We start from the raw sequence: 23,733 nt of genomic DNA, 5'->3' as shown, positions 1-23,733 counted from the left end.
CACAGTGCAAAATGACTCCCCAAATAGTGTTTTCATGCTTGTTTTATATACATTAACAAACAAAACAAAAAAAAATCAGTATCTTAAATGTCTGTGTTAATTTTACCCTGAAGTCGTTTCAAAACTGCTACTTCCATCTTCAGGACCTGTTTGGGTTGCTGGGCAGACTCCACTTTCAGAGCCACATTGACTTGGTTCACCTGGTCCAAGACTTCATAAATCTCACCAAAACCACCCCCGCCAATTTTCTTCAGCTAGATAAGAAAGATACATTTTGAATGAATGACGAAGAAATCCTGAAACAAATTACTATGCAAAATTTTTTTGTCTATAGGATTTCTTAATGTTTTTGTTTCACAGTAATATTGTACAATATTATCATTTAACTGTTCTTAATTCTATTTAATTCTTAGAATTACTTAGAATTCTACTTAATTCTATTTTAATATACTTTAAAATGTAATTTATTCCTGTGATGTCTAAATTGAATTTTCAGCAGTCATTAATCCAGTCTTCTGTGTCACATGATCCTTCAGAAATAATTTTGATATGCTGATTTGTTGCTCAAGAACATTTCTTATTATTATCAATGATGAAAACAGCTTTATATTTTTGTGGAATCTGTAATGCATTTTATTTTTCAGGATTCTTTGATGAATAAAAAGTTCAAAAGAACAGCATTTGTCACTTTTGATCAATTTGATATATCATTACTGAATAAAAATATATTTTTCAAAAAAAGAAAAAACATATTGACCCCAAACCTTTGAAAGGTAATGTACTGTATATATTTTTTCCTTCTATAATTGAGTAAAAAGCTTTCAAACTTGTGTCAGAGAACAGATGTTACAAAACAGGTTCTGTTCAGGCATGAAATACTGCCTTGAAAAAAATGTCCTAGCAAAACAACACTTTTGTCATGAAATTTAATGCTGTGTCTCATTACTATTAGTCAGCATCCTGTATAGTTTTCTGTGCTGATGTTAGCACTGCTCAACACACCTGCAGTGTATCGTTTGACTGAGCTCAAAAGGGGGAAAAAAACTCCTTGCCTGAGTAAAGGTTTACATAAAAGTATCTGACAGCTATCAGAACATCTCTACGAAACTAACAGTGAGTATTTGAATAGTCCTGAAGCCATGTCCTCGTACATACAGCTTGTTCAAAACAACTCACCACTCTCCATCGCTCCCGGACCATGCTCCCGACAGCCAAGATATCAGTTTGCTCCCCTGACCCACTCATCCTGAGGCTCAAGAGTGGACTGAGCACACTCAGAGAAGATCTACACCTCACATCAGTGAGCTCGGGTCCTCACTGAAACGAAACAGATTTGTAGATTTTAAAAAGGCTTAATTTAGTTGAAACTGCAGAGTTACAGTAGAAATTAAAGGCTCTAGAGAAGTTTGCAGACATAAGGGAGATTTCTTTACCTACAGTAGCTGTAGACGAGACAAAAATATTGAAAGATGCATTTTATTGGCTCCATCCATTCGTAAAAAAGACCTTCTGTAAAGGCACCCAAACTACATGAATCTGACCTGTCCTAAGGTTGTCTTTTAGGTAAGATCTGTATAAGAACCTGTCCTGATTCTTTTTTTTCTGACTGACTGCTAGGGTGCAGAGCAAAACTGATGGAGCTAAATACAGTCAAATCCTTAAGGAACAGGCTTACTGTAGGCCTGAAACAAGAATAAAATTCACTATATCTGCAAGACAGTGACTCAGGGAAACATAATCTGTAAATCTACATCACAAAGACTACAAAATATTGGCTTATATGCATGCTTAGTTGTAAGACAGAGAACCTGGGCTCTGTTTGATGTCAACGATAAAACAAAAATACAATCATTGCTATTGCTGTATGTTTCTATATCTATATATGATGTTATCTATATATAAATCAAAACAAAACTGACATTTTACATTTGAATAAATCTGATTTGAGCACAGACATATTATAGTTTAAAATATATCAAATTATTGTCTGTCTTAAAAAGGACCCAAGGCTATTAAAATGCTTTACTCATTAAATCTGTACTGTATTAGCAATACTATAATTTTCCCCCCACCAGTCAGAACAGATGGATGACAGTCCATACTAGCTGCATGCACGCAGTACTGGTTTTAATGAGGATCATCTTAAGGATGGCTGCAGCTGGCCTGTTACATGTCTTTAATAGCTGGCTGTGTTATTGAATTGTAATCATTTTAGCTTCTGCTAACATCCACAAGCTATGCTGAAAACTGCCGCTGTCTCGTAGATGTTGGTTGAGGCTTTCTCTGTCCTTTCCGCTTCCAGTGATAACGGGGAGACATGGGACACATGCTATAGCTAAAGCATCAACCAGAGCCAAAGGTTGGCAAAAAAACGCAATGAAGCGACACAGCGCTAGCTAATTAGCCAAATTGAACATCGGCACCGCAACATACAGCTATTATTGAACATACGGTTGCCAGGTTACACAGTGGCAACACAATGTTGTGACAGCTGTAATCCCGCTAATAATGCGGACTAGCTCGCTAAGCGGACAGCACGCGTTCATTGAGGGACCAGGTGTGTACATTACCTCTGTCTGCAGCGATGGTCCAAGATGTTTCCGAAGACTTCAAAACATCTTTTTTTGTTCTACACACCATGATGATATGAGAAACAACGGCTCTGGACATAATAATGCCATAACGTTTTGAAACGACTGAAGTTCCCGTTCTTTGCCTCACTTCTCTCAGCAGCAGCGATGATGCCTGAGCGAGCGGACCGACATGTGACGTCACATCTGGTCGAATGGGTTTGATTTTAAACATCGTTTGGAATAATAATCACATGAATAAATTTGTTAACATAATACGGACTCAGCATTTAATAATACATTATTAAAAACAAAAGCTGTATCACTTCGCATTCCATAATGGACCTGAGCTCACACACAATGAACAATTGTATTTAGCTAATGTTAGTTAACTAATGGATTCTTATTGTAAAGTGTCTCCGTTTTCATAATTATTTGTATTGATGGCAATTTTGTTAAAATTAGCTTTAGGATATTATGCTCACACGCTGAACATTTAAGTATACGTAAATTAAGATTTTAATTTAAAAAAGCACATTATCCTTATTTTGGTCACATATCTTCATTGTGGAATTATACAAACATTAATTTCAAAATATAAACAATTATTCAAACATTTAGTTAGGAAAACAATATTAGTTCTGAATGCACTCAGAAACCAGCAATAGTGTTGTTACACATAATTAGATATGAGATATATGCATTAGTTGTAATTAATCTAATCTAATTTAATAGTCACTGTGTGAAACAGTTCTGTCCTTTTCCAGTTTTCATTTAACACAAACAAATGCATCCACAATGTACAAATATTTCTTATAAGAATGTGAGAGGAATTTATACATTTATGCAGAGAGATGTCAGTTTTATACTTTTAGTAAAAACTACACTGTTTTTGAGACTAGGGTTCCTTGTATCTTACTCTGTAAAAAAGAAATGAAAAAAATTATATTTACTGGCATTAAACTTACTGAGTGCTATTTCCATATTTTTATAAGGCAAATACACATGGACTAACAGAAGATTTTCTTGTCAGTACACAATACCCGTTTCACAGATCACTAAAAATATTCCTCAGATAAAATGTTTAGCGAAATAATGTCCTCCTAACAACAGCACATCATGTAAACAAAAAAATATTTTGAAACCTATAAAACAAGGGATTAAAAACCTTAAAATATTATTCTAATATTTTTTTGGCATTGGAATCATGTAAAAATGGTTTCCTTTCCTAAAGTGAAAATTTGCATTCAAAACAATTTTAAAATCCAAGCACAACTATCCTTTTATTAACAGTTGAGACATGCCCACAGAAACCGCTTTAGGCAATAAGTAGTGATGGTTCCTAAGTGTTGAATCTAGGGATGCACGATATTGGATTTTTGCCGATATCCGATATGCCGATATTTTTCAACTCATTTTGGCCAATACCGATATATTTCCTTTTGTTTGGAAACAGCCCCAAGTCTCTCCTATGCAGAAATTATAAGCAAAATATATTTTTATTTTGGTTAGTTTTTAACAAGAACTTGTTTGTTAGAATTAAATAAACAACAATGAAGGTTTTTTGACAGTGCATTGAAGCTTTAACTATAGCCTAAATAAACTATATATCAATCACTGCATTTTCCCCCCAGAAAGACACAGTGTTAACCCTAACATTTTAGACTCAATTTTAAGATTTAACATTTGTAGATGGTCTAAAGCAAAAGAGCTGTAAAAGAATCTGAAAATCTTTTAGAGCTTATGATTTGTTTAAAAAAAAAACATATTACACATTAATGAATAAATCAGTATATATAAAATTAATTTTGAAGTGTCATGTTTGACTTTTTTTCATGTAAGCTATAGCTTCTGACCTTTAAATCAAAACATACTCATTATTTTATGACATCAATTACTGCTTCATTTATTCAGAAACACAGTCTAAATGTTATTTTGGTAGGCTATTTTACTTTTAATTTAATTAGAAGTAGGCCAACAGCGCTCCCTACAGATTAAAACACCTTACCGAACGGGCTTTAGGACCTGGGGGAGGCTGCCGCTGCTGCCACCACTGCACCTGCTATTACTGTTTACTCTATCACACACCAAAGGCTTTTCTGTATGTGCTTTCACAGATTAAATGCAGCGATCCAAAACAGTCAGTCAAATCATCATTCAGATAAAAAAATTCCTTCAAGAATGAGCCACACTGCTGACTTGATCTAATCACTAGCACACCCTGAGCACATGTGAGTTAAGGTATTCATTCCTCTTATCGGCAAGACATATCGGCAGAATTTTTCATATCCGTTTCAGTATCGGTCCGATAATATCGTGCATCCCAATCAAACTCTAAAACAATACTAAAACGTTATTCTTTCTTAAAATGGAAATAACAGTTAAAACTAAAAACAAAAATGCTTTGTGGACAGCATTTTGTTCAAAGTCCAATATTAGCTCTCATTTGCAGCTTTTCCTTCACCAAGCAGCCTCTCTCTCTCTGGGGCTTCTTCCTCCTCTGCTCTCTGCTCTCCAGGGCAGCAGGGCAGTTTGGCCATCAAGGGCTTGTGCAGTCCATTGTACAGCGCTGTACCAAGGAGTAGGATGATGAAGCCTAAAATCTGTAGGCCGTGGAATACCTCCCAACCCAGCGCCAAACTCATGACCCAGATGACCACAGTACGCAGACTGTCCAGCACCATGCGAGTGGTGGCACTTATTTCCTTGGTGACGCTGATGCCAGCGAAGTTAAAGAAGGCAATGCTCACAGTGTTGCCCAGAAGTGCCAGTAAAATGAGAGGCTTATGACCAATCTGACAGAAGGCATCCAACGCGTCTTCAAGGACCTGCCGTGGGTTGTCTGCAAAACTTCCCACATGGATGTAGAACATTGGGATGAGGAGCAAAGAGAGGATGACAAATCCGAAAAAACCTAAGAGAGAGAGAGAAGACAACTAAGACACTGGGAAACAGATCAGTCAAAGAAGTGTTCCTAAACTGATAAGTTATATATATATATATTAACATCTACTGACAAACTGCCTGTTTGTCAGTAGATGTTCATCATTAACAAAGGCATATTTGGCCGCATTTTTCTGATTTGACAGTAACAATGAATGGGGAGGACTGAGAGTGAAATAACCTCAGAAGCCACTGCGTCAAGTCAGAAAATATAATCACTCATTTGTAACAGCACTGATAGATACGTTAATCACAGACTTAGGGGGGCTAAAATGAAAACCGGAGATCTCCTAAAAAGGGTCTAGCAAACATCTATGGTAATGACAACATTTAGTTGTAGGCCAATCAGCATTGTTTGTTTCATTAATCTATACTACCTTTGATTTATTGCGGATTTAATCTTTTTAATAGTTAGCCTTTTCTAGCAATTAATCATAAACAATAAAGACTAAATAAATTACATAAATACATTTATTTTGAACTTTCAATTCAAATAAATTTTGAAAAATAAATAAATAACCAGCACAACTGTTTTCAACAATGATAATAACAAGAAATATGTTTTTGAGTACTAAATCAGAATATTAGAATGATTTCTGAAGAATCACGATACAGAAGACTGTTGTAACGGCTGCTGAAATTCAACTTTACTATCACAAGAATAAATTACATTTTAAAATATATAAAAAAATAAAACAGTTATTTTAAATTGTAATAATATTTCACAATATTACTGTTTTTACTACTTTCATCAAATAAATACAGCCTTAGTGAGCATTGGAAACTTCTTTCAAAAACATTCAAACAAATCTTACTGGCCCAAAACTTTTAAACAGTAGCATGTGACATAACATAAAAGTCTATAATCATTATGATAACATTATTAATAAGTAGCATTAATATACTTCAGGGCTCAATGCTAAGGATTTTTTCCACTGGCCTAGTCGAGCCAGTGGTTCAAATTTTTACTTGCCCTGCCAACATTTTCACTGGCCATTAAAAACATTCAGCAGCAGGTAACTACTGACCTGTGATAACCTCACTGAGCTTATGGGAGTCATTCCCATGGCCACTCAGAAAGTCAGCCAGGCCAACCACCACCAGACCAAGGATGGTGACTAGGATCCCAATCCACTGGCTGGGCTGCAGTCGCCGTCCTAAGAACGCTACAGACAACAGTCCAGTAAAGATGATCACAGCTCCTCGCAGCATCTGGAAACTAGAGGCGCTGGTCATGTTCAGTGCTAGAGATATAAACAAAGAGGAATGAATACACAAGCACAGAACCTGTTTAAGTAAATCCAAGAATAAAAAGAATAGATATATATAGTTTTAAAGAAGATAATACACAGTTCATTTACTTATACTGCTGACACTGTAACGATACAAAGCTGGTTGTAAACTGGAGAACCTACATTTTAAGGACTAAAGACTATTGACACCATATACTCCACACACGTTGGATACTCACCAATATACATGATGGATGTTCCCAACATGTCACAAAGGGCAGGGGGGAGGAAAAGTAGGGGGTTGAAACTTTGGCCCGGATCCATCGTGGGCTCAGGTTTGCACCGATCATGACAAAGGAGAATGTGGAACACCACCAGACAGGACAGCTCTCCCAAAAACATTCCTACAGCCTGGAAGGGTGAGACGAGGAGATGTGCGGTGAAGAAAGGAGTCATTTATTATTAAGATGCATGCAGGAAAAGCGACAGAGACAGGGAAAGGTGATATGAAGAGAAGGACATAGAGTCAAAACCAGTTCTCACTTTGCCAAAACATAAATAACTCTTTCAGTTCTCCGTTTCCTGAGAGGTACTGAAAAAAAAATAGCTGAGAGCGAAGTTTGATGTGAATAGTGTGTTGTTTTCTCGAGGATAGATAAATATCATTACCTGTACAAAAGGGTGGGAGAAGGCATGATCTGGGGTACCATTACATCCAGGTGCAGAGAACATATCAGCCCATCTAGAAGACAAACAGATTTATTAAAGGTCATTAAATGTGTAAATGTGATATTAAAATGAAAAATAATGTGCATTAATATGTAGTATAACAGTAAATAATGCAGTCATAGCAAACATTGGCTCAAAGATAGATTCAGTTTAGTTTTTTGGTCATACCCCCCTTTAAACTACTCCACTTAAGTCACTATAAGTTTAATAAGTAACTGTACACTAATGTCACTTTTACAACCATGAAATGACAATGCATGACTGACATAAAGCCTCATTACGAAGAAGACTTTAACAAATAGATTTTAACAGCTCCTTTAGATTTATCAATTTGACTTGATTGATTTTAGAAAGATTTGGTTATAAAGAAGAGTCATTGTGGTACTGTAAAAAACGAGTGTACAAATATAGTTAAGTGTTAAAACAGAGATGCATCAGTGTCAGTTTTTCAGCAGATACTGAGTGAAGTGTGGTATCAAATACCATCTGCCTAGAAACATCAAGCTTGTTTTAGATACAAAGCTGTATCAATTTACAAGTTACTTAACAGCATTTATAGCAGACATCTTCTTGGCTAAATGGACCAGCAAGTTTAATGCTGCGATTGCACTATTGACTAATAGTCACAAGGGTTTTGTTGGCAGAATTGCTGATTTTGCAGCATCAGCATGTCACAACACGTCGGATCGTCACAATTTCACGTGAGTCGTCTAATCATCTTGTCCTAAAATGCTTCGTCTGTATATGTAAAGTGCATACGTTGTTACTGAAAAACAATCTTTCTTTCATCAACAAAAAACCATAAGATATTACACAATAAAATGACAAATTAATAAGGACACGGAGTACAGTTTTGTAAAAGAAAACGGGAAAGAATCCTTGTCTGTCCTATTAATAGAGGCAATTAACGTTAGTTCAGTTAACTAATATAAGTAAGCAGAAATCACATGTAAACAAACACCATCTAGCGCGTGCGTGCTACTTACTTTGCGGAGAGTGTGTTAATAGAGCCTGTGGTGAGCATCAGACCGGCGAGAAAGAGCTGGTATTTTGTCCAAGCCATGGTGAGTGTGGGACTGAGTGACCATGAACATCAGACACTCAGGCTCTCTTGAGATTTGTCTTTCTTGCTGATGATGAGTACAACCGTCTAAACACTGACAGGTCGTTTCCCTGTATGCAAATCACATGATGGCGATCACGTGACACACCAGCTGACGCCTTCCGCAGATTTTCAATGTAGAAATGCACAGATCTTCTGTCTTAATATGATATATGAATCATATATGAGCAGCCAAGCAGTCAATATGCGATCAGAACAACACAGTAATTTGAGAAAAATTATGAATAACTAATGTGTTCGTTCGACTACGATGTGTTTGTTTCCTGACTTTTTGGTACAACAAAAACGGATGTTTACAGTATTAGATAAATAGCTAAAAACCTTTATTTAATTCAGGATACATACGGTGAATTCTTATAAAAGATTCCTTCGTTCCAAATGTTTGTGTTGTGTTTGTGCGGCGTTTGAATCACTTCAGTGACTCGGTTCCTTTGAATCAGTTGACCAAAAAGATTCGTTCAGATTCATTTGCTGACCCTTTAGCACGCCAGTAGGTGGCGTCAAGTTTATTTTTCGCTCTGATTGACATATGCAAGTCCGGACCTTGTTTTCTTTAAAGGGGTCATATGATGCGATTTCAAGTTTTCCTTTCTCTTTGGAGTGTTACAAGCTGTTCGTGAATAGATAAGATCCCTAAAGTTGCAAAGACTAAAGTCTCAAACCCAAAGAGATATTCTTTATAAAAGTTAAGACTGGTCCATGCCTCGTTTAAACACGCCCCCACATGTCTAAGTCATGATGTGGGAAGATTTGCATAATGCCACCCAAATGTTCATGCGAAGAAAGAAGACATAACTTTATTGTTGCTGCCACCGCCGCCATGTTGTGAAGACGCTGTGTGTTTCGTTGCGAAAGCGAAAATACTTTGTTTGGCCTTCCAAAAGAGGACACGACTAGAAATCAGTGGTTAAGTTGTATTTACAACACTGTTCCAGAACAGTTCAACCCAAATATTCAGATGTGTGCAGCGCATTTTATGGAGGACTGCTCCTGATCCTGGAATAGTAGACTACAATGCCGGCTGTTCTGACTCGCAGTCTGTAAGTACGTTTTCATATTTAAAGAATTTGCCACTGATGCTTCAAACGTGAGTTTTGAGCAGTGTAGAGTAGCGCTTGTTGTTTGTCATTTCTCCGATCACAAATGCAGACAGGGTTTTATGTTTATGCGGCGCCATGCAACGCAACGGGTAAAAAGACAGTATAAGTCATTATAATCTGTAATTATATCCCCACTGGATGCAACAAATGCCTCGTTTATAATGGGTTTTAATGTTTTTGTTTCGTCACTCCGGGACACGGCATCACACTATGGTAAGGGGTGTAACCAGTGTTGCCAACTAATTTTCAGGGGAAGTTGCTAAAGGCAGATCGATTTGTTGCTAAAAGTTGCTAAATGACGTTGTGATGTCATTGCGTGATGACCTCATTGCAAAACCATGACACAAAACAGCGTTTTTACGTAGAATACACGAGATTACTCAAATCTCAGCGATACATTTTTTTAATGTTATTTGCTCATAAAAATATTATAAACATAAAATATTTTAATTTGTAAAAGTAACATAAGTAGCACATCTTTATGATCTGATTTTTTACAACATTGAATTATTGAACAGTTAAGCATTTGATGTATTTTTTCTTAACTAGTAGAACTGCACATTCTTAACCATTATAGTTTTAAGCAGTGTTCTGGTAGTTAGTTAGTGTGCTACACAAAAGTCTTTAAAAATATGACTTTGATTTTTATACTGTTAGGCATCTTTCTCCAGCTCTCTCCAGGTTGATGTGCTGCTTGGCTGGCTAGCTGTTCAATGGTTTCCTCTTTTTGTGTAATGTAGTTGAAAATATGTGCCTTTTTTATCATTTGAGTCACTTTACAAAAGTTGCTAAAAGTTGCCAAATACTTTTCAAAAATAGCTAAATTTGTTGCTAGGTGCTTTTTGAAAAAAAAGTTGCTAGGGTAGTCTGAAAAGTTGTTAAATCTAGCAACAAAATTGCTAAGTTGGCAACATTGGGCGTAACATTTTCGTCACAAGCTTGAGGTATTCAGCCAATCACAACGCACTGGATAGCTGGCCAATCACAGCACACCTCGCTTTTCAGAACGATGAGTTTTGTAAAAATCGACGCGTTTCAAAAAGGCGGGGCATAGAGGAGAAACAATAATGTACAGCATGTGGAAAATAATGTTTTTTTTTTTTTACCTTAAACCGCATAAACACATTTCATTACACCAAATACACAAAATAATGTTATTTTTAGCAACATCATATGACCCCTTTAAAAAAATCTTTAAAATCTATAAATGATTTAATATTTAAATCATACTATCCATTTGTATGCTATTAACACTTATTTTAGTTAATAACTAGATGAGTGAAGTTTGCAAACAAACTTTGAAGTTGGCTTGAAAAAGCCTTGTCTGAAAGTAAAAGCTTAAAGTTTAAAGATAGAGAACCAGGTCAACATGCATTTTAACACGAATGTAATGACACTGTCAACACATCCTGTAATATAACTTGAAATCATAAAAAGTGAAAGTGATATGGAAATATAAAGGTCTCCTGTTTCAGTTGGTCTCACTAATGAAATATTGCACATTCCAGCAGTGCGCGAGAAGTTCCTTCCATCCAATCACAGCGTGCGCTTTTGCGCCTTGTATCGCCTCGCCTTCAGTCCGAGACGCGCTGATTGGCTGCGTCAGTGCGAACTGTTTTGTTGATAAATAACTTTGATGGATTGATTATTTTTCAAGAGGATCCTCGAACTCTACACGTCCTGCAAACAGTATCGGTAAAATTGCGCTTAAACAGCAGAATGTAAACAGGGTAACATGTGTGGTGACTACAACTGAAGAGTTCAAATGTGTTCGGATAGCAAAAGTTGTTGAATCTGTCAGCCTACATGTCGGAAAGGCCTCTCGATGCATTATGACATGGTATTTTAGCGTTTCAAATGTGCGCACTTACGTCTAGGCGATTACGACAGACTGCATTGTTCGTAGTGTGTAAATGGTCATGCACGCTGTTGACTTTGCCCAGGGTTGGAACTGTTTTGTAAGGTGCTGTCACCCGAACTTGAAAAGTAAGGAAGGAGCACGTCAATACCATATTGCAACAGTGTAAGTACGCTACAGTCTTAATCTGTTTCATACACGACATTTCGTTCAATAAACCAAGACACGTAAAGGTGCAAAGTGCACCAAACTGATACTTTGTCTTCTTACAGGGAAGTATGTAGGGTGGTTTGTTTTGCTGGGCAGCATTTATTATACATATTTTTTGTTATAACAAATGTTTCATCGTAGTTGCTAGTTTGGGAGGGGTCATCAATGTGTTGAAAAGTAGTTCTGCTTGTTCTCTCTCTCCTGTATTCTCTCCACATGTCTCTCTCCCTTTCCCTCTTCACTTCCTGTAATTCTTGTTGTCTTGCATTGCACTTTCATGCCCCTCCCTTGCTGTCTGCTCTTGCCTTCTGCGTTTGTGTTTGTCAAGTTTCCTGGTTTTAGGCCACTATGTTCCTTTTCTACTCACAGGTCTTACCAAACAGCCATTCATTAATGGTATGCAAAAGGAATTTTTTGCATTTAGTGTCATGTCATTCTGTGAGTCAGTTTTGACATGATATGGCCTGTTTTGTTATTGGTGATCTGAAGATTTCTTGACAACTAATTCTATTTATAATTCATTTGAACTGTTCTGCTGCTGTAGAAATGTGAGCATTGACATTTTACAAACAAGAGCATTTATGATAAAGAAAAATTGTTTAAAATGTGCCAAGTGTTTATATATGTACTCTTTTTGTATTATTTTTAAGAAAAGTTGAATTTTAAAGACTTGTTTAGTTTAATGTTTTTTCTTTTTTTTCAAAAAAGTTTTGGGACGTTGTTTTTATATCTTTATAAGTTTTGTTTATGAAAAATTGAAAAAATAATAAAGGATTATGTGAAACTACTAAATAAGTTTTTCTTTTAAATGATTTCATGCTTTTAATGATTCTTTGCATTCTAATATCAGGTCAGTTGTTTTACCATGACTTTAACTTTATGCCCACCAAAATTATTAAAATGTATTTTAATTCAAAAGCTAAAATCATCTTTATGGAGCCCCTAAGCTGATGAAAATGATGAAAAAAGTGAGATTTAAAAATTATATTTCAATGCTTCTGCATTTGCAGTTTTGTACCCCTAAACTTTGTGTTCGCTCGAAATGTTTCTTGGGGGTGCGCAAATGTTTTGTAATGTGCAAAACCATGAAATATAATTTTTCCTTAAATCTCATACTTTGTCCCTTGATGGGCTCTGTACATAATAGAAGATGTGCATGCAAGTTACTGTATGTATCAGTAGTGTTTTTAATGTATTTTTGAATTAATTAATTATATTGAGACAAAATAAAATGAGTGTCATGTCACTGATTGATTTTTCTTTTACTTTTTGTTTATTTTGTGTATAATGCAGATATAATTATACTTCTATTGTGACTGACTTCAAAACTTTACTTTTTGTCTTTCTCTCCTTTTTAGAACATTTCCTGTGACTGAGGAATGACTGAGTTTTTAAATATTTACACCACCTTTATACTGCAGTTTAGAAGCAAGAAGGGAGGTGGCGTGTCTAGACCTCACAAAATTGTGCATGTGCTCTGCTCTGTAAAACATTTTATTTTTTTTACATCCGGCCTAGTAATAGGCTTACTTAAAACTGAAGTGCTGAATGCTCCAGGTTTTTGCTTGTCTTATAGTTTCACACAATTGCCATGAGTCTTTCTCCACATCAGAGAGGAACCATAAACAGTATTAGCAAGCAGAATGTTGAAGCCATTGGGGAAACAATGCAGCATTCAGGGGATCTCTTCTACAATGTGGACACTCCATCCTTGGAGCAAACTCACAGCAGCCCAGAGGTTTTGATGGATTCTAGCCCTGAAGTCCAGGGCGTTTACAAATCTGATAAAGCATATCAGGTCCGGGGCCATCTTCAGCAATCGGGAACAGTAAAGTGGATGCCTCAAAACACAATGCAGACCGCGGCTTGGTTTCAGGGCGTCCCGGACCTGAACAAGTGGTCACAGAACTTTGGCCCTTCTCTAGATGGTATAGCTGACCCAAGAGGCTTTCACAAAAGTCATGAAATGGAGGCTGTAAAGTTGGAGAAGCATTCACCAAGTTCATCACAGTCCTACACGGACACCGTTCATGTTCCCGGGGCAGATTGGGACCATCACACGATGGCTGCCATGCATCATGCTCAATTTCAGGCGCTCCAACAAAGTCACAGACCTGCAGACCTCCAGTATCAGCCTCAGGGAATGCATCACGATGTGTCCGACTCCACACTGCAACCCTTCCAGTTGGCATTCGGACCTACCAATCAACCACAGGCACCTGGTTTCCAACAAGTCTTCCAAGGCAACAATGCGCCTTTAAATATGAATTATAACGAGAAGCCGAAATCACAACAGCAACTCTTGCAGTTGCAACAGCAGCAGCTGCATCGTCAGCACCAGATGCAACAGCTGCAGCAAATGCATCAGTTGCAGAAGCAGCAGCAACAACAACAACAGCAGCATCAGTTGCAACAGCAGCAACGGCTGCAGCAAATGCAACAGCAATACCAACAGCAGAAACATCTGCAACAGATGCAGCAGCAACTGCAACAGCATGCACAAGGTTTTCAACAACTAGAGGCTATAGAAAAGCAGCGAGTCAAACAAGACATTGAGTCACAAGATCTTGCCAGCGCTCAGGTAAAAACAGAACTGAGCCAAACCCAGCTCATGGTCCCTCAGTCACAGCATCCTGTTCCTCAGGGAGCAAATGATCAGGCATCTGGATCTGCAGAGTCCACTCCAGAACTCCAGGAGACCCAAACCAAACGTCAGGTCCTCCCTCGCCGCTCTCGACGGCTCTCCAAAGATGGAGTCTCTCCTCAAGGCAACCAGACATCCAATGACAAGGTTTCTGCCCAGAATGGAGGAGTTGGTGGAGTCCAAGGACCCGCAGTAGGGGTCATCCAAAGCACTCCGAGACGACGGAGGGCCTCAAAGGAGATCAACCTTGAGACTCTTGCTCAAAAGGCTTCAGAGATGGAATTTTTGCCAGCAAAGGTGAGCCTATTTCATTTGGAAATCCATTTGAAGACATTGGAATAGCAGAAATATGTTCTAATATTAAATGTAACATATTAGAACATACCGGGCTGGAAATAATATCCTGATATGGTGCTCAGGAAATGTTTTTTGTTATTATCAATGTTAAAAACAGTTGTGCTGCTTAATATTTTTGTGCAAACCGTGATACATTTTTTTTCAGGATTTTTTGATGCATAGTAAGTTTAAAAGAACAGCATTTATTTGAAATAGAAATTATTTGAGACATAATAAATGTCTTTACTGTCACTTTTGATCAATTTTGATCAAACTTGCTGAATACAAGTATTTATTTCAAAACAATTATCTTACTAACCACAAACTTTTGAATGGTTAGCATGCATTAAATATATGCTGGAATGTTTTGCTGCTTTGATGGTCTTCTAAGTTGTTTTTGTTGTTTAAACCAGCTTGTGAATTAGCTCATTCAAAACCTAAAAATTTCCATTGCTGACACTAGTAATAATTTGAAGCTGGGTGAAACGTGTCACCAGTTTTATAAATAATCAAACTATAAAAGTAAACATTACAGTACAAACTCAGCTCAGAGTAGTGTTTGCTATCAGGCTTCCCCAATCATATACAGTGTGAAGTGCAGAGGAGTAAAGCAGTCTGGTGAGCAACTGCATGTCTGCACACCTTCACATTCCACACTCTCTCAAAATCTATTGTTGAATTTGGGAGGGGCCGATTCACCAAGCCTTATTTGCTAACATCTGTCCGATCCAAGCCTCACAAAGCAAGAAGTTTATGGTATGAATTCATTCTTTAAATGAAATTGATTCTCAATTTACAGTAACAGGGCAGGGGCAGAGACAGCTCTATTTGTTTGAGATGGTTGTTTAAAAAATTCATTTTAAAATATTGTACTGTAAAGGTGTTTTTTAGGACAGTAACTCATCTAGCTCTGTGACTCGATTAAATGCTGCCGGTTGCTTACACGCACTTTTATTTGTGCTTCTCTATCCTTAGTTTTTTTTCTTCTTCATTCATATGTTTTTCTGTCTTCTATTAATAGTGTGAGGACGTTACCCCTGGTAGACCAGCTGGTATGGCACCACTAGTCATCCCAGTCTCGGTCCCAGTTCGGAGAGGTCAAACTCAAATGGAAGCGCCGGGCAGCTGGACACAGCTGGATATAGTTCGACATCCCTTTTCGACAGAGATTTCACATCAACAGAGCCAGCCTGATTGTAAACCCTCTGTTATTGTAGCACGCCGGCACTCAATAAAGAACTCAGCAGCGGAGAGCTTCATCCAGGTTAATACAGTTAATGCTAATGTTGCCAAGTCCACTTATTATAAGCGATTCTAGGCTTATAGATTTGAGCAGTTGCAGGGTTGTGTATTTTTTGGGCATATTTTTAGAATATAGTTATGTATTTGGACTTGTTAGTGGTTTGCAATCATAGGACTAAACCGCTTTATTGTTATTTCATCTGTGATTATGTTTCTCTGTCTGTGAACACCACTGGCAATCGCTATTTTTCCATCAAAATATTGCTGTCATTTTTGCCAGTGCTACATGTGTTACTACATTATAGAACCCACAAACCGACATCAACTATTTTGACAGTCTATTTTGACATTTGAAGTCATTTAATTCAGCATCTTTATGCCATCACAAGCTGCTTTTGATGCAACAGTAAGACATTTCGGTAACACTTCACAATAAGGTTTAGTTTGTTAACATGAACTAACAATGAACAATACTTGTATAGCATTTATTCATTTGTGTTCCGAAGATGAACGAAGGTCTTACAGGTTTGAAACGACATGAGGGTGAGTAATTAATGACAGAATTTTCATTTTTGGGTGAACTATTCCTTTAATCTTAGTTTATGCTAATTTGTAATTATTAATACATTTATTAATACATTTTAAAATCAAAAGTTGTATCTGTTATCATTCGTTAATGCACTGTGAACTGATATAAGCAAAACATTTACAATTGTATTTTTCTGGACTAACATTCACAAAGGTTAATAAATGCTATAAAAATATATTGCTATCATGGTTAATGTTAACGAATTAAAGCTTATTGTAAAGTGTTACCGTAATTTCTTATATAATAAAAATCATAGCCCTCAATGCATACATATTAGATACAGTATGTAAATCTTATTTAAATAGCAAGGGAAAATAAAGGGGTTGGCATTAATGTGTCTTATGAGTTTTGAGGACAATAAAATCCAGATTTTTATTTCAGGGCTTTAATGCTGTGCTAAGGTGGTTATTTTGTCCTTAAACAGCATGTCGTGGGAGATGGAGGACTAGAAATTATTCAAGTAATGAAAAAAAAAAGTAATGGGGAAAAAAATACATGTTTTTGTTATAGCATAATAGAAAACTGGAACACAATCCAGTTAAAATGGGGGCATATGGGAGCCATATGCACACTTTATGACAGTGGTCTCCAAACTCTGTCCTGCAGGGCCGTGTCCTTCAGAGTTTAGCTCCAGCCCTAATTAAACACACCTGAACCAGCTAATCAGGGTCTTACTAGGCAAATTCAAAACTTCCAGGCAAGTGTATTGAGGCAAATTGGAGCTAAACTCTGCAGGACACTGGCTTTATGATATGCATATGGCCCACCCACAAAACCAGGGGTTGTTTATTTTGGGCCTACCTTTCCAGACTGGGTCGCTTGTTTTGGGCTTATTTTTTCAGACCATGTCACTTATTTCTTTAGTGAAACCTGGTTACACTGGTTAATGCTCTTAAATAATTTCCACACTAATGTTTTGCTTTTTTCACATCAGAAGTGGCTTTTGAAAATAGTTTTTTAAAATATCGGTTTCTGCCATTTATGTTTGAATCAGGGTAAAGGGCAAGAAGACAAATCCAAGCGCCGTCCACGTCCCGAGCCTCTGGTCATACCTCAACCGTGCCCTTTCATCACCCCTTCTGTTTACTTCAGCATCACTCCCTACCAGAGCAATCTGCGCTCCCCAGTACGCCTGCTGGACCATGCCCGGATCATCCCGCCGTACACCCCTCCACCTATTCTTTCACCTGTGCGTGAAGGCTCTGGGCTGTACTTCTCTGCTGTCCTCTCTTCTATGGCAGCAGGCAGCCAGGTCCTGCCACCTCCATCAACGCCCCGCAGTGCCGCTCGAAGCTTGCTACGTTCAAGTGCGTTACACATTACTTTTCATTTGAAAGGACTTTTTTTATTAGTAACAATTTACAGTAAGGTTTTAAACATAAACATTTGCTAATGCATTAGTTATAGTAAACTATCAATGAACAATAGTTTCTTACAGAATTTATTCATCTAGATTCATTTACAGTATAAACACAGTATTGTTCATCAGTAGTTCATAATGTTAGTAACTAATGTTAACATATAACTTTTAATAGTAATGCATTAATATATGTGACCCTGGACCACAAAACCAGTCATAAGGGTCCATTTTTTTAAATTGAGATTTATGCATCATCTGAAAGCATTGATGTATGGTTTGTTGGGATCGGACAATATTTGGCTGAGATACAACTATTTGAAAATCTGGAATCTGAGGGTGCAAAAAAAATCTAAATACTGAGAGAATCGCCTTTAAAGTTGTCCAAATGAAGTTTTTAGCAATGCATATTACTAATCAAAAATTACGTTTTTATATATTTGCGGTAGGAAATTTACAAAATATCTTCATGGAACACGATCTTTACTTAATATCCTAATGATTTTTGGCATAAAAGAAAAATCGATAATTTTGACCCATACAATGTTTTTTTGGCTGTTGCTACAAATATACCCCAGTGACTTAAGACTGGGTTTGTGGTCCAGGGTCACATATTTAAAATAATGATAAATGTCATTAATATAATGCATTATTAGTTTATATTAACTATTGTGCTAACTAATGTTAACTTATGTAACCTTATCGTAAAGTGTAACTTTTTTATCTTCACTATTTGTTTATTCATACTTATTAATAGATAAAACAGAAGTTAACATTAATTATATATCATGAGCCATCATTAAACTGGACATTCATAGAGCATTTATTAATCATTTATGTAAGTTTACAATATAAATACACTATTGTTTATTGTTAGTTCATGTTCATAATGCATTAATTAATTTTAATTTAAATAAAACTTGAAATGCTAAAAATCTATTAGTATATGTAAAAATTAAAGTAGATGAATAAAAGCTGTAAGTCTGTTGTTTATTAGTTAATACATTGTATATCATAATGTATCATGAACTTATTGTTAAGGGTTACTGTATTATTAGCTGTTAGTTCACGTTAACTAATGGTAACTTATACAGCCTTAATGTAAAGCGTCATGATTTTTCACTATTTGTTTATTTGTGTTTATTCTTACTTAATGAATTGCAAGTGTAGATGAATTGTAGTTCATCATTGACATGACTAATAATTTCTCTCTCTCTCTCTTGCTGACTTTTTATTTTCTGCACATTAGGCAGTTCTGAAATCACCCCTCCTGCACTCTCAGTGATTGGAGAAGCAGCACCTGTCAGTCTAGAACCGTGAGCATTTATTAAAATAAATATTAGCTATTCATCACAATCACTATCCTCTATTCTAATATATTCTCCCTCTCTTACACATTTTAGGCGCATAAACATCGGTTCTCAGTATCAGGCAGAAATTCCAGAACTATTGGATCGAACACTGGCCCTAAAGGACCAGCATAAAGCCACTTTGGTCTGGCTTCCTAATTCAGTGGCTGATTCTACGCCCTCCCAGGATATGAGATGTAACTTGTCTTTAGACTGCATTGATATAGCTGATGTTCACCAACTGCATAAAACACAGATGAATGTCTCACATACCTCCATTCTAATCCTTATTATTTTTCAGTTGATGATCTGATGAACCTGGTCTGCTCCAGTGTCATGTATGGAGGAGGAACCAACCCAGAGCTAGCGATGCACTGCCTGCACGAGTGCAGAGGGGATATAGTGGTGAGCACAGTTGAATGTACAGTGGAACCAAAAATTGTTTGGACACTTGATTCGTACTGAAAAATGTCTGACTTTAAAAATCACATTGACATTAACTGTAACTGGAAAAACTATTTGTTTGTATATGTTGCTATATGTTGCATTGGTATTTTGTGTCTAATTCAATAAAATTCATACACTTTTAAAGACTTAAGACTACAATTCACAAGTTTGACGTATGTAGCATTTCTGAAAGAAGTGTCTTAGGCTCTTAAGGATGCATTTATTTAATCATTAAATACAGTAAAACAGTACTATTGTGAAATATTATTACAGTTTAAAGTAATTGTTTTCTCTTTTAATATATTTTAAAATGTAACTTATTCCTGTGATCAAAGCTGAATTTTCAGTAGCCATTACTCCAGTCTTCAGTGTCACATGATCCGTCAGAAATCATTATGATATCCTGATTTGTTGCTCAGGAAACATTATTATCAGTGCTGAAAACAGTTGTGCTGCTTTATATTTTTTTGGAAAATATGATATTTTTTTCAGGATTCTTTGATGAATAGAGAGTTCAAAAGAGCAGCATTTGTTTGAAATAGAAATCTTTTGTAACACTGAAAAAGTTTTAGTTTTAATTTTAATTTAAAGATTCGATTTAATGCATCTTTGTTGAAATAAGTTTTTTTTTTTTTATCTTACTAACTAAATTTGAACGGTAGTGTAAGTGTCTAAGAGTGTCCAAATACTTGTTGGGGCCACTGTATATGCATATATATGTATTCAGGATAAACAACAAATATATTTTGGCTCTGTAGGAAGCTCTGGAAATGATGTTGATGAAGAATCCCATCTTCTCCAAGAACCACCATCTGGCGAACTACCACTACGCAGGTAGAAAATAATTTACATTTAATTGCAGATCTCACATTAAAAATGATTTGACATGATGTTACTGTAAATGATAGTATTGCAATGCAGCAGATTATCTGTAATGTTGTATGGTGGATAGAAAGAACCTGATGTCCCTTAAATATTGTCAGGATCAGACTACTGGACTGTGGATGAAAAACAATACTTCAACAAGGGAATTTCTGCTTACAGGAAAGATTTCTTCTTGGTGCAAAAACTGGTATACAGTCTTTTTGTGTGCTGGTTATGTATTGATTCGTGTAAATCAAATTTCCCCTTTTTAAGGTGACATTGTGTTTCTAATTTGGCAGGTGAGGAGTAAAACAGTGGCACAGTGTGTGGAGTTCTACTACACCTATAAGAAACAAGTAAAGGTTGGCCGTAATGGCACATATACATATGGACCTTCAGACCCAGAGGATAACATCTCTGTGGTAAAGGCTATTACTGCTTACCTGCTTTTAGACATTGTCAGTGTCTTGACTACTAGCACAGTGCCTTCCAAAAATGTGAAACCATGCTGAAAATCATCATTAATTTACATCTACACAGGCAATTTTTATGAATGCTTAACAAATCTGTGCTAAAAACAGATTTTTAGTGCACAATGTCTGCACAATGTGATACATGAGTGCTTGTCATACTTGCCTCTGTCAGACTTGCATTTTTATATCATCAGTCTGTTCTTTTATATCCAACAAGATTCATGTGAAACAAGCGGAGGAAGAAAATAATAGTAGACAACAGGAGGGAACACAAGACAGTGTGGATGGCAGTCTACAAGATGTGACCAAGGCACTTCAGGACAATGAACATGTGAGTATTTGGATTGAAAGCATTCTCTTGTTTGTATATAAATATAGTGAATACATCATAAAGACACCACCATGTTTCTCTGAGCTGGAATATTAAATGTCCCGTTACAAAATTGAATGAATAGCTAAATGTGATTGCATGGTTGTGTAAACCCATTCGTCCAGGAGAGGGCAGCAGTGGCTCATGAGGAGCAGAAGAACGGCTCTGTGGAAGTGTCTTCTGGCCTGATGCCAGCGGCTCAGCCCCCCTTCAAAACTCCTTCCCCTGCACCTCCAAAGCCTGACAATACCGGGAAGAAAAACAGGGCCTCAACTGGCAACAAAAGTCAGGGAGAGCCGGAGGGTGTTTTCCCTTGCAAGAAGTGCAGTAGGTGGGTCAGAATGTGTCTTTGAATTTATACTCATTAAATTTGAAGCAACCCAGTATGTCTTAGTTGCACTTACCTCAAAAGACAGTTGAGAACAGTTTTGTTGCAGACGAGGCTTCTAAGCAGTTGCACCTATATGAGGGTTTACACTGTACTCTATTCATCGCACTCTTATCTAAGTAAGATAAGAGTAAGAATTCTGCTTACTGTACTCTTTATCTCTAATATAGTTTCTCTGAAATATTGAAAGTAATGATTCTGTATTTGAATATCAAATCCCCAGTGTTAATATTATCATCACAGTTAATTTATTAAAATATTGCAATATGTTATGTTAATATTTCAATAATAAATATAATGGTAATATCCCAATATTGTAACATCTAGACTGTGATTTTTCTCCAAATTACTTAATATATCAATATTTCAATATCAGCATATTATTATTACAATGATTAATATGAATTCATGTTTTATAATAATTAATTATTGTACAATTTCGTATTTCAAAATAAAATATTTATTTTCATTAATGATAATATCCTAATATTGAGACATCTAAACAGTGATATTTCTCCAACCCACTTTAATATAGAGTTAATTTAATAACATTAATTACATTAATTTTAATATTAAATATAATACTTCATCAATCTCGTTGGTCTGAAGCCACATAAACAATCAGCAAACGACATGCCAGCCTTAAATATTATTCTGTAAAGCAGACGTAAATGATTTCAGTGGTATTTAAAATGATGCTTAAGGACAGATGATTTTTAAATTATTTTCTTATGCCCATGCTTTGATAAATCCTTATTCATACCATTCACTCAGCTAGTTTTTTTTGCTAGTCAGTCCCTTTATAGATGTTTATATTTTAGCATATGTAAAGCAGTTTGTTCATTTAAGGCGACTTGTATAAATTATAATGAGGTCTGTATATACAGGGTGTTCTATAAGGTGAAGAGTCGCAGTGCTCACATGAAGAGTCACGCCGAGCAGGAGAGGAAGGCAGCAGCACAGAGCCAAAGAGAAGAGGAGGAGCGGGCCGCTAAAGCAAGGCAGGAGATGCTCGAGGCAGCAAGGAGGAAGGAGGCACAAAAAGGAGGGCAAGAAGAGAGTAGTGGAGCTGAGGAAAGCTCAGTAGAGCTGGATGATGAGCAGGATGAGGACTGGCATTGAGCAAGTACATGACTCTTTTAGTACTCTTCTTTAGTACCAGTTTGTACCAAAAATGTGCAACTTGTGCATCCCAGTTAAGGGCAGTTGGGATGTTTGAAATTATAAAATGCCTTTTAATTTTTACCAAAATTTTATAAGAACTTTCCTTTGGTATATATTTTTTATATATGAATATATGACACATGATAAATATGACAACACATGTAAAAAAGGTTTGCTGAGCTAATTTCTGAGCTTTCCTAGAAGCGTACACCCTTTCAGTTTGATTTTGATCAAAGTACCCGAACAAATTTTGATTGCCTTCAGTGAGATTGAAATTTTTTTTTTTTTTACATGTGTTTATGTAATTCACATAATATGTACTTAAGAACACAAACTACAATTCCCCTCATCTATCTATGGATAATTTAAACTAAATATTTCTTGTGCATGAAATGTATATAATGCATAGAAATATATATGTTGACCTTTGTGTATTATATTGTGTACAATATTGATCCTGTTTTTTTTTCCTGTACTCTAAACGTAAACGAATGTTTATTTATGTTTTGAATGCACTTAAAGAGGAGTGGAATATGTAGGATTAAGGGATTTTTATAAAAACTCGCATGTAAATAAAATCTGAAGTTTAGAAAATCACAACAAATACATTTTCAACACATAGCCAATTTCATCACATTTTTCACACTTTGTTGACTATTGCGACCATGCTTGATATTTGCTATATTTCATAAATGTGTGCACTATAAAAACAAACTTCCAGTATAAACTTGTATTATTTTACTTG

General features: G+C 36.2%; 3 protein-coding genes across 3 annotated transcripts in view; 1 reads left to right on the top strand and 2 right to left on the bottom strand.

Moving 5' to 3' along the window:
• LOC107556162 (tau-tubulin kinase 2-like) overlaps positions 1 to 2,772 on the bottom strand; it is a 32,448-nt gene extending 29,676 nt beyond the window's left edge. The window contains exons 1-3 of the mRNA XM_016239210.1: positions 2,571 to 2,772; positions 1,177 to 1,317; positions 107 to 254 (exon numbers count right to left, since the gene is read on the bottom strand). Of these exons, the coding sequence (XP_016094696.1) occupies positions 107 to 254; positions 1,177 to 1,245 (217 nt within the window). The 5' untranslated portion in view covers positions 1,246 to 1,317; positions 2,571 to 2,772. The remainder of the gene's footprint in view (positions 1 to 106; positions 255 to 1,176; positions 1,318 to 2,570) is intronic.
• Positions 2,773 to 4,512: 1,740 nt separating this feature from the next.
• LOC107556124 (solute carrier family 35 member F6-like) lies at positions 4,513 to 8,656 on the bottom strand. The gene is made up of 5 exons (XM_016239159.1): positions 8,461 to 8,656; positions 7,415 to 7,487; positions 6,985 to 7,156; positions 6,542 to 6,757; positions 4,513 to 5,484 (listed from the first exon to the last, which is right to left on the bottom strand). The coding sequence occupies exons 1-5, from the start codon at positions 8,535 to 8,537 to the stop codon at positions 5,006 to 5,008; spliced, it is 1,017 nt and encodes a 338-aa protein (XP_016094645.1). The 5' UTR covers positions 8,538 to 8,656; the 3' UTR covers positions 4,513 to 5,005.
• A 2,624-nt stretch (positions 8,657 to 11,280) lies between these two features.
• On the top strand, positions 11,281 to 23,711 carry LOC107556160 (ELM2 and SANT domain-containing protein 1-like). The gene is made up of 13 exons (XM_016239208.1): positions 11,281 to 11,720; positions 13,124 to 14,706; positions 15,767 to 16,009; positions 17,571 to 17,883; positions 19,183 to 19,249; positions 19,337 to 19,479; positions 19,584 to 19,687; positions 20,488 to 20,563; positions 20,713 to 20,801; positions 20,893 to 21,015; positions 21,284 to 21,397; positions 21,562 to 21,767; positions 22,712 to 23,711. Exons 2-13 carry the CDS (start codon positions 13,357 to 13,359, stop codon positions 22,944 to 22,946), a joined length of 3,063 nt encoding a protein of 1,020 aa, XP_016094694.1. The 5' UTR covers positions 11,281 to 11,720; positions 13,124 to 13,356; the 3' UTR covers positions 22,947 to 23,711.
• The last annotated feature ends 22 nt before the right edge of the window (positions 23,712 to 23,733 follow it).

Source organism: Sinocyclocheilus grahami, unplaced genomic scaffold (assembly GCF_001515645.1).
Source record: "Sinocyclocheilus grahami isolate Dianchi unplaced genomic scaffold, SAMN03320097.WGS_v1.1 scaffold556.1, whole genome shotgun sequence".
NCBI lineage: Eukaryota > Metazoa > Chordata > Actinopteri > Cypriniformes > Cyprinidae > Sinocyclocheilus > Sinocyclocheilus grahami.
The sequence above is the reverse complement of the archived record's forward strand: the minus strand, read 5'-3'. Positions and strand labels throughout refer to the sequence as shown.

Bases quoted from the DNA above. Each gene is read 5' to 3' on its own strand.
- LOC107556124 (XM_016239159.1), bottom strand. From the start codon at position 8,537: ATGGCTTGGACAAAATACCAGCTCTTTCTCGCCGGTCTGATGCTCACC. The intron at 7,157-7,414 runs GTAATGATATTT...TCACCCTTCCAG, and splicing joins TCTCCCACCCTTTTGTACAG to GCTGTAGGAATGTTTTTGGG. The intron at 5,485-6,541 runs GTCAGTAGTTAC...TCTCTCTCTTAG, and splicing joins GCTCAGTGAGGTTATCACAG to GTTTTTTCGGATTTGTCATC.
- LOC107556160 (XM_016239208.1), top strand. From the start codon at position 13,357: ATGAGTCTTTCTCCACATCAGAGAGGAACCATAAACAGTATTAGCAAG. The intron at 16,010-17,570 runs GTTAATACAGTT...TGTTTGAATCAG, and splicing joins CAGCGGAGAGCTTCATCCAG to GGTAAAGGGCAAGAAGACAA. The intron at 21,768-22,711 runs GTGGGTCAGAAT...CTGTATATACAG, and splicing joins CCTTGCAAGAAGTGCAGTAG to GGTGTTCTATAAGGTGAAGA.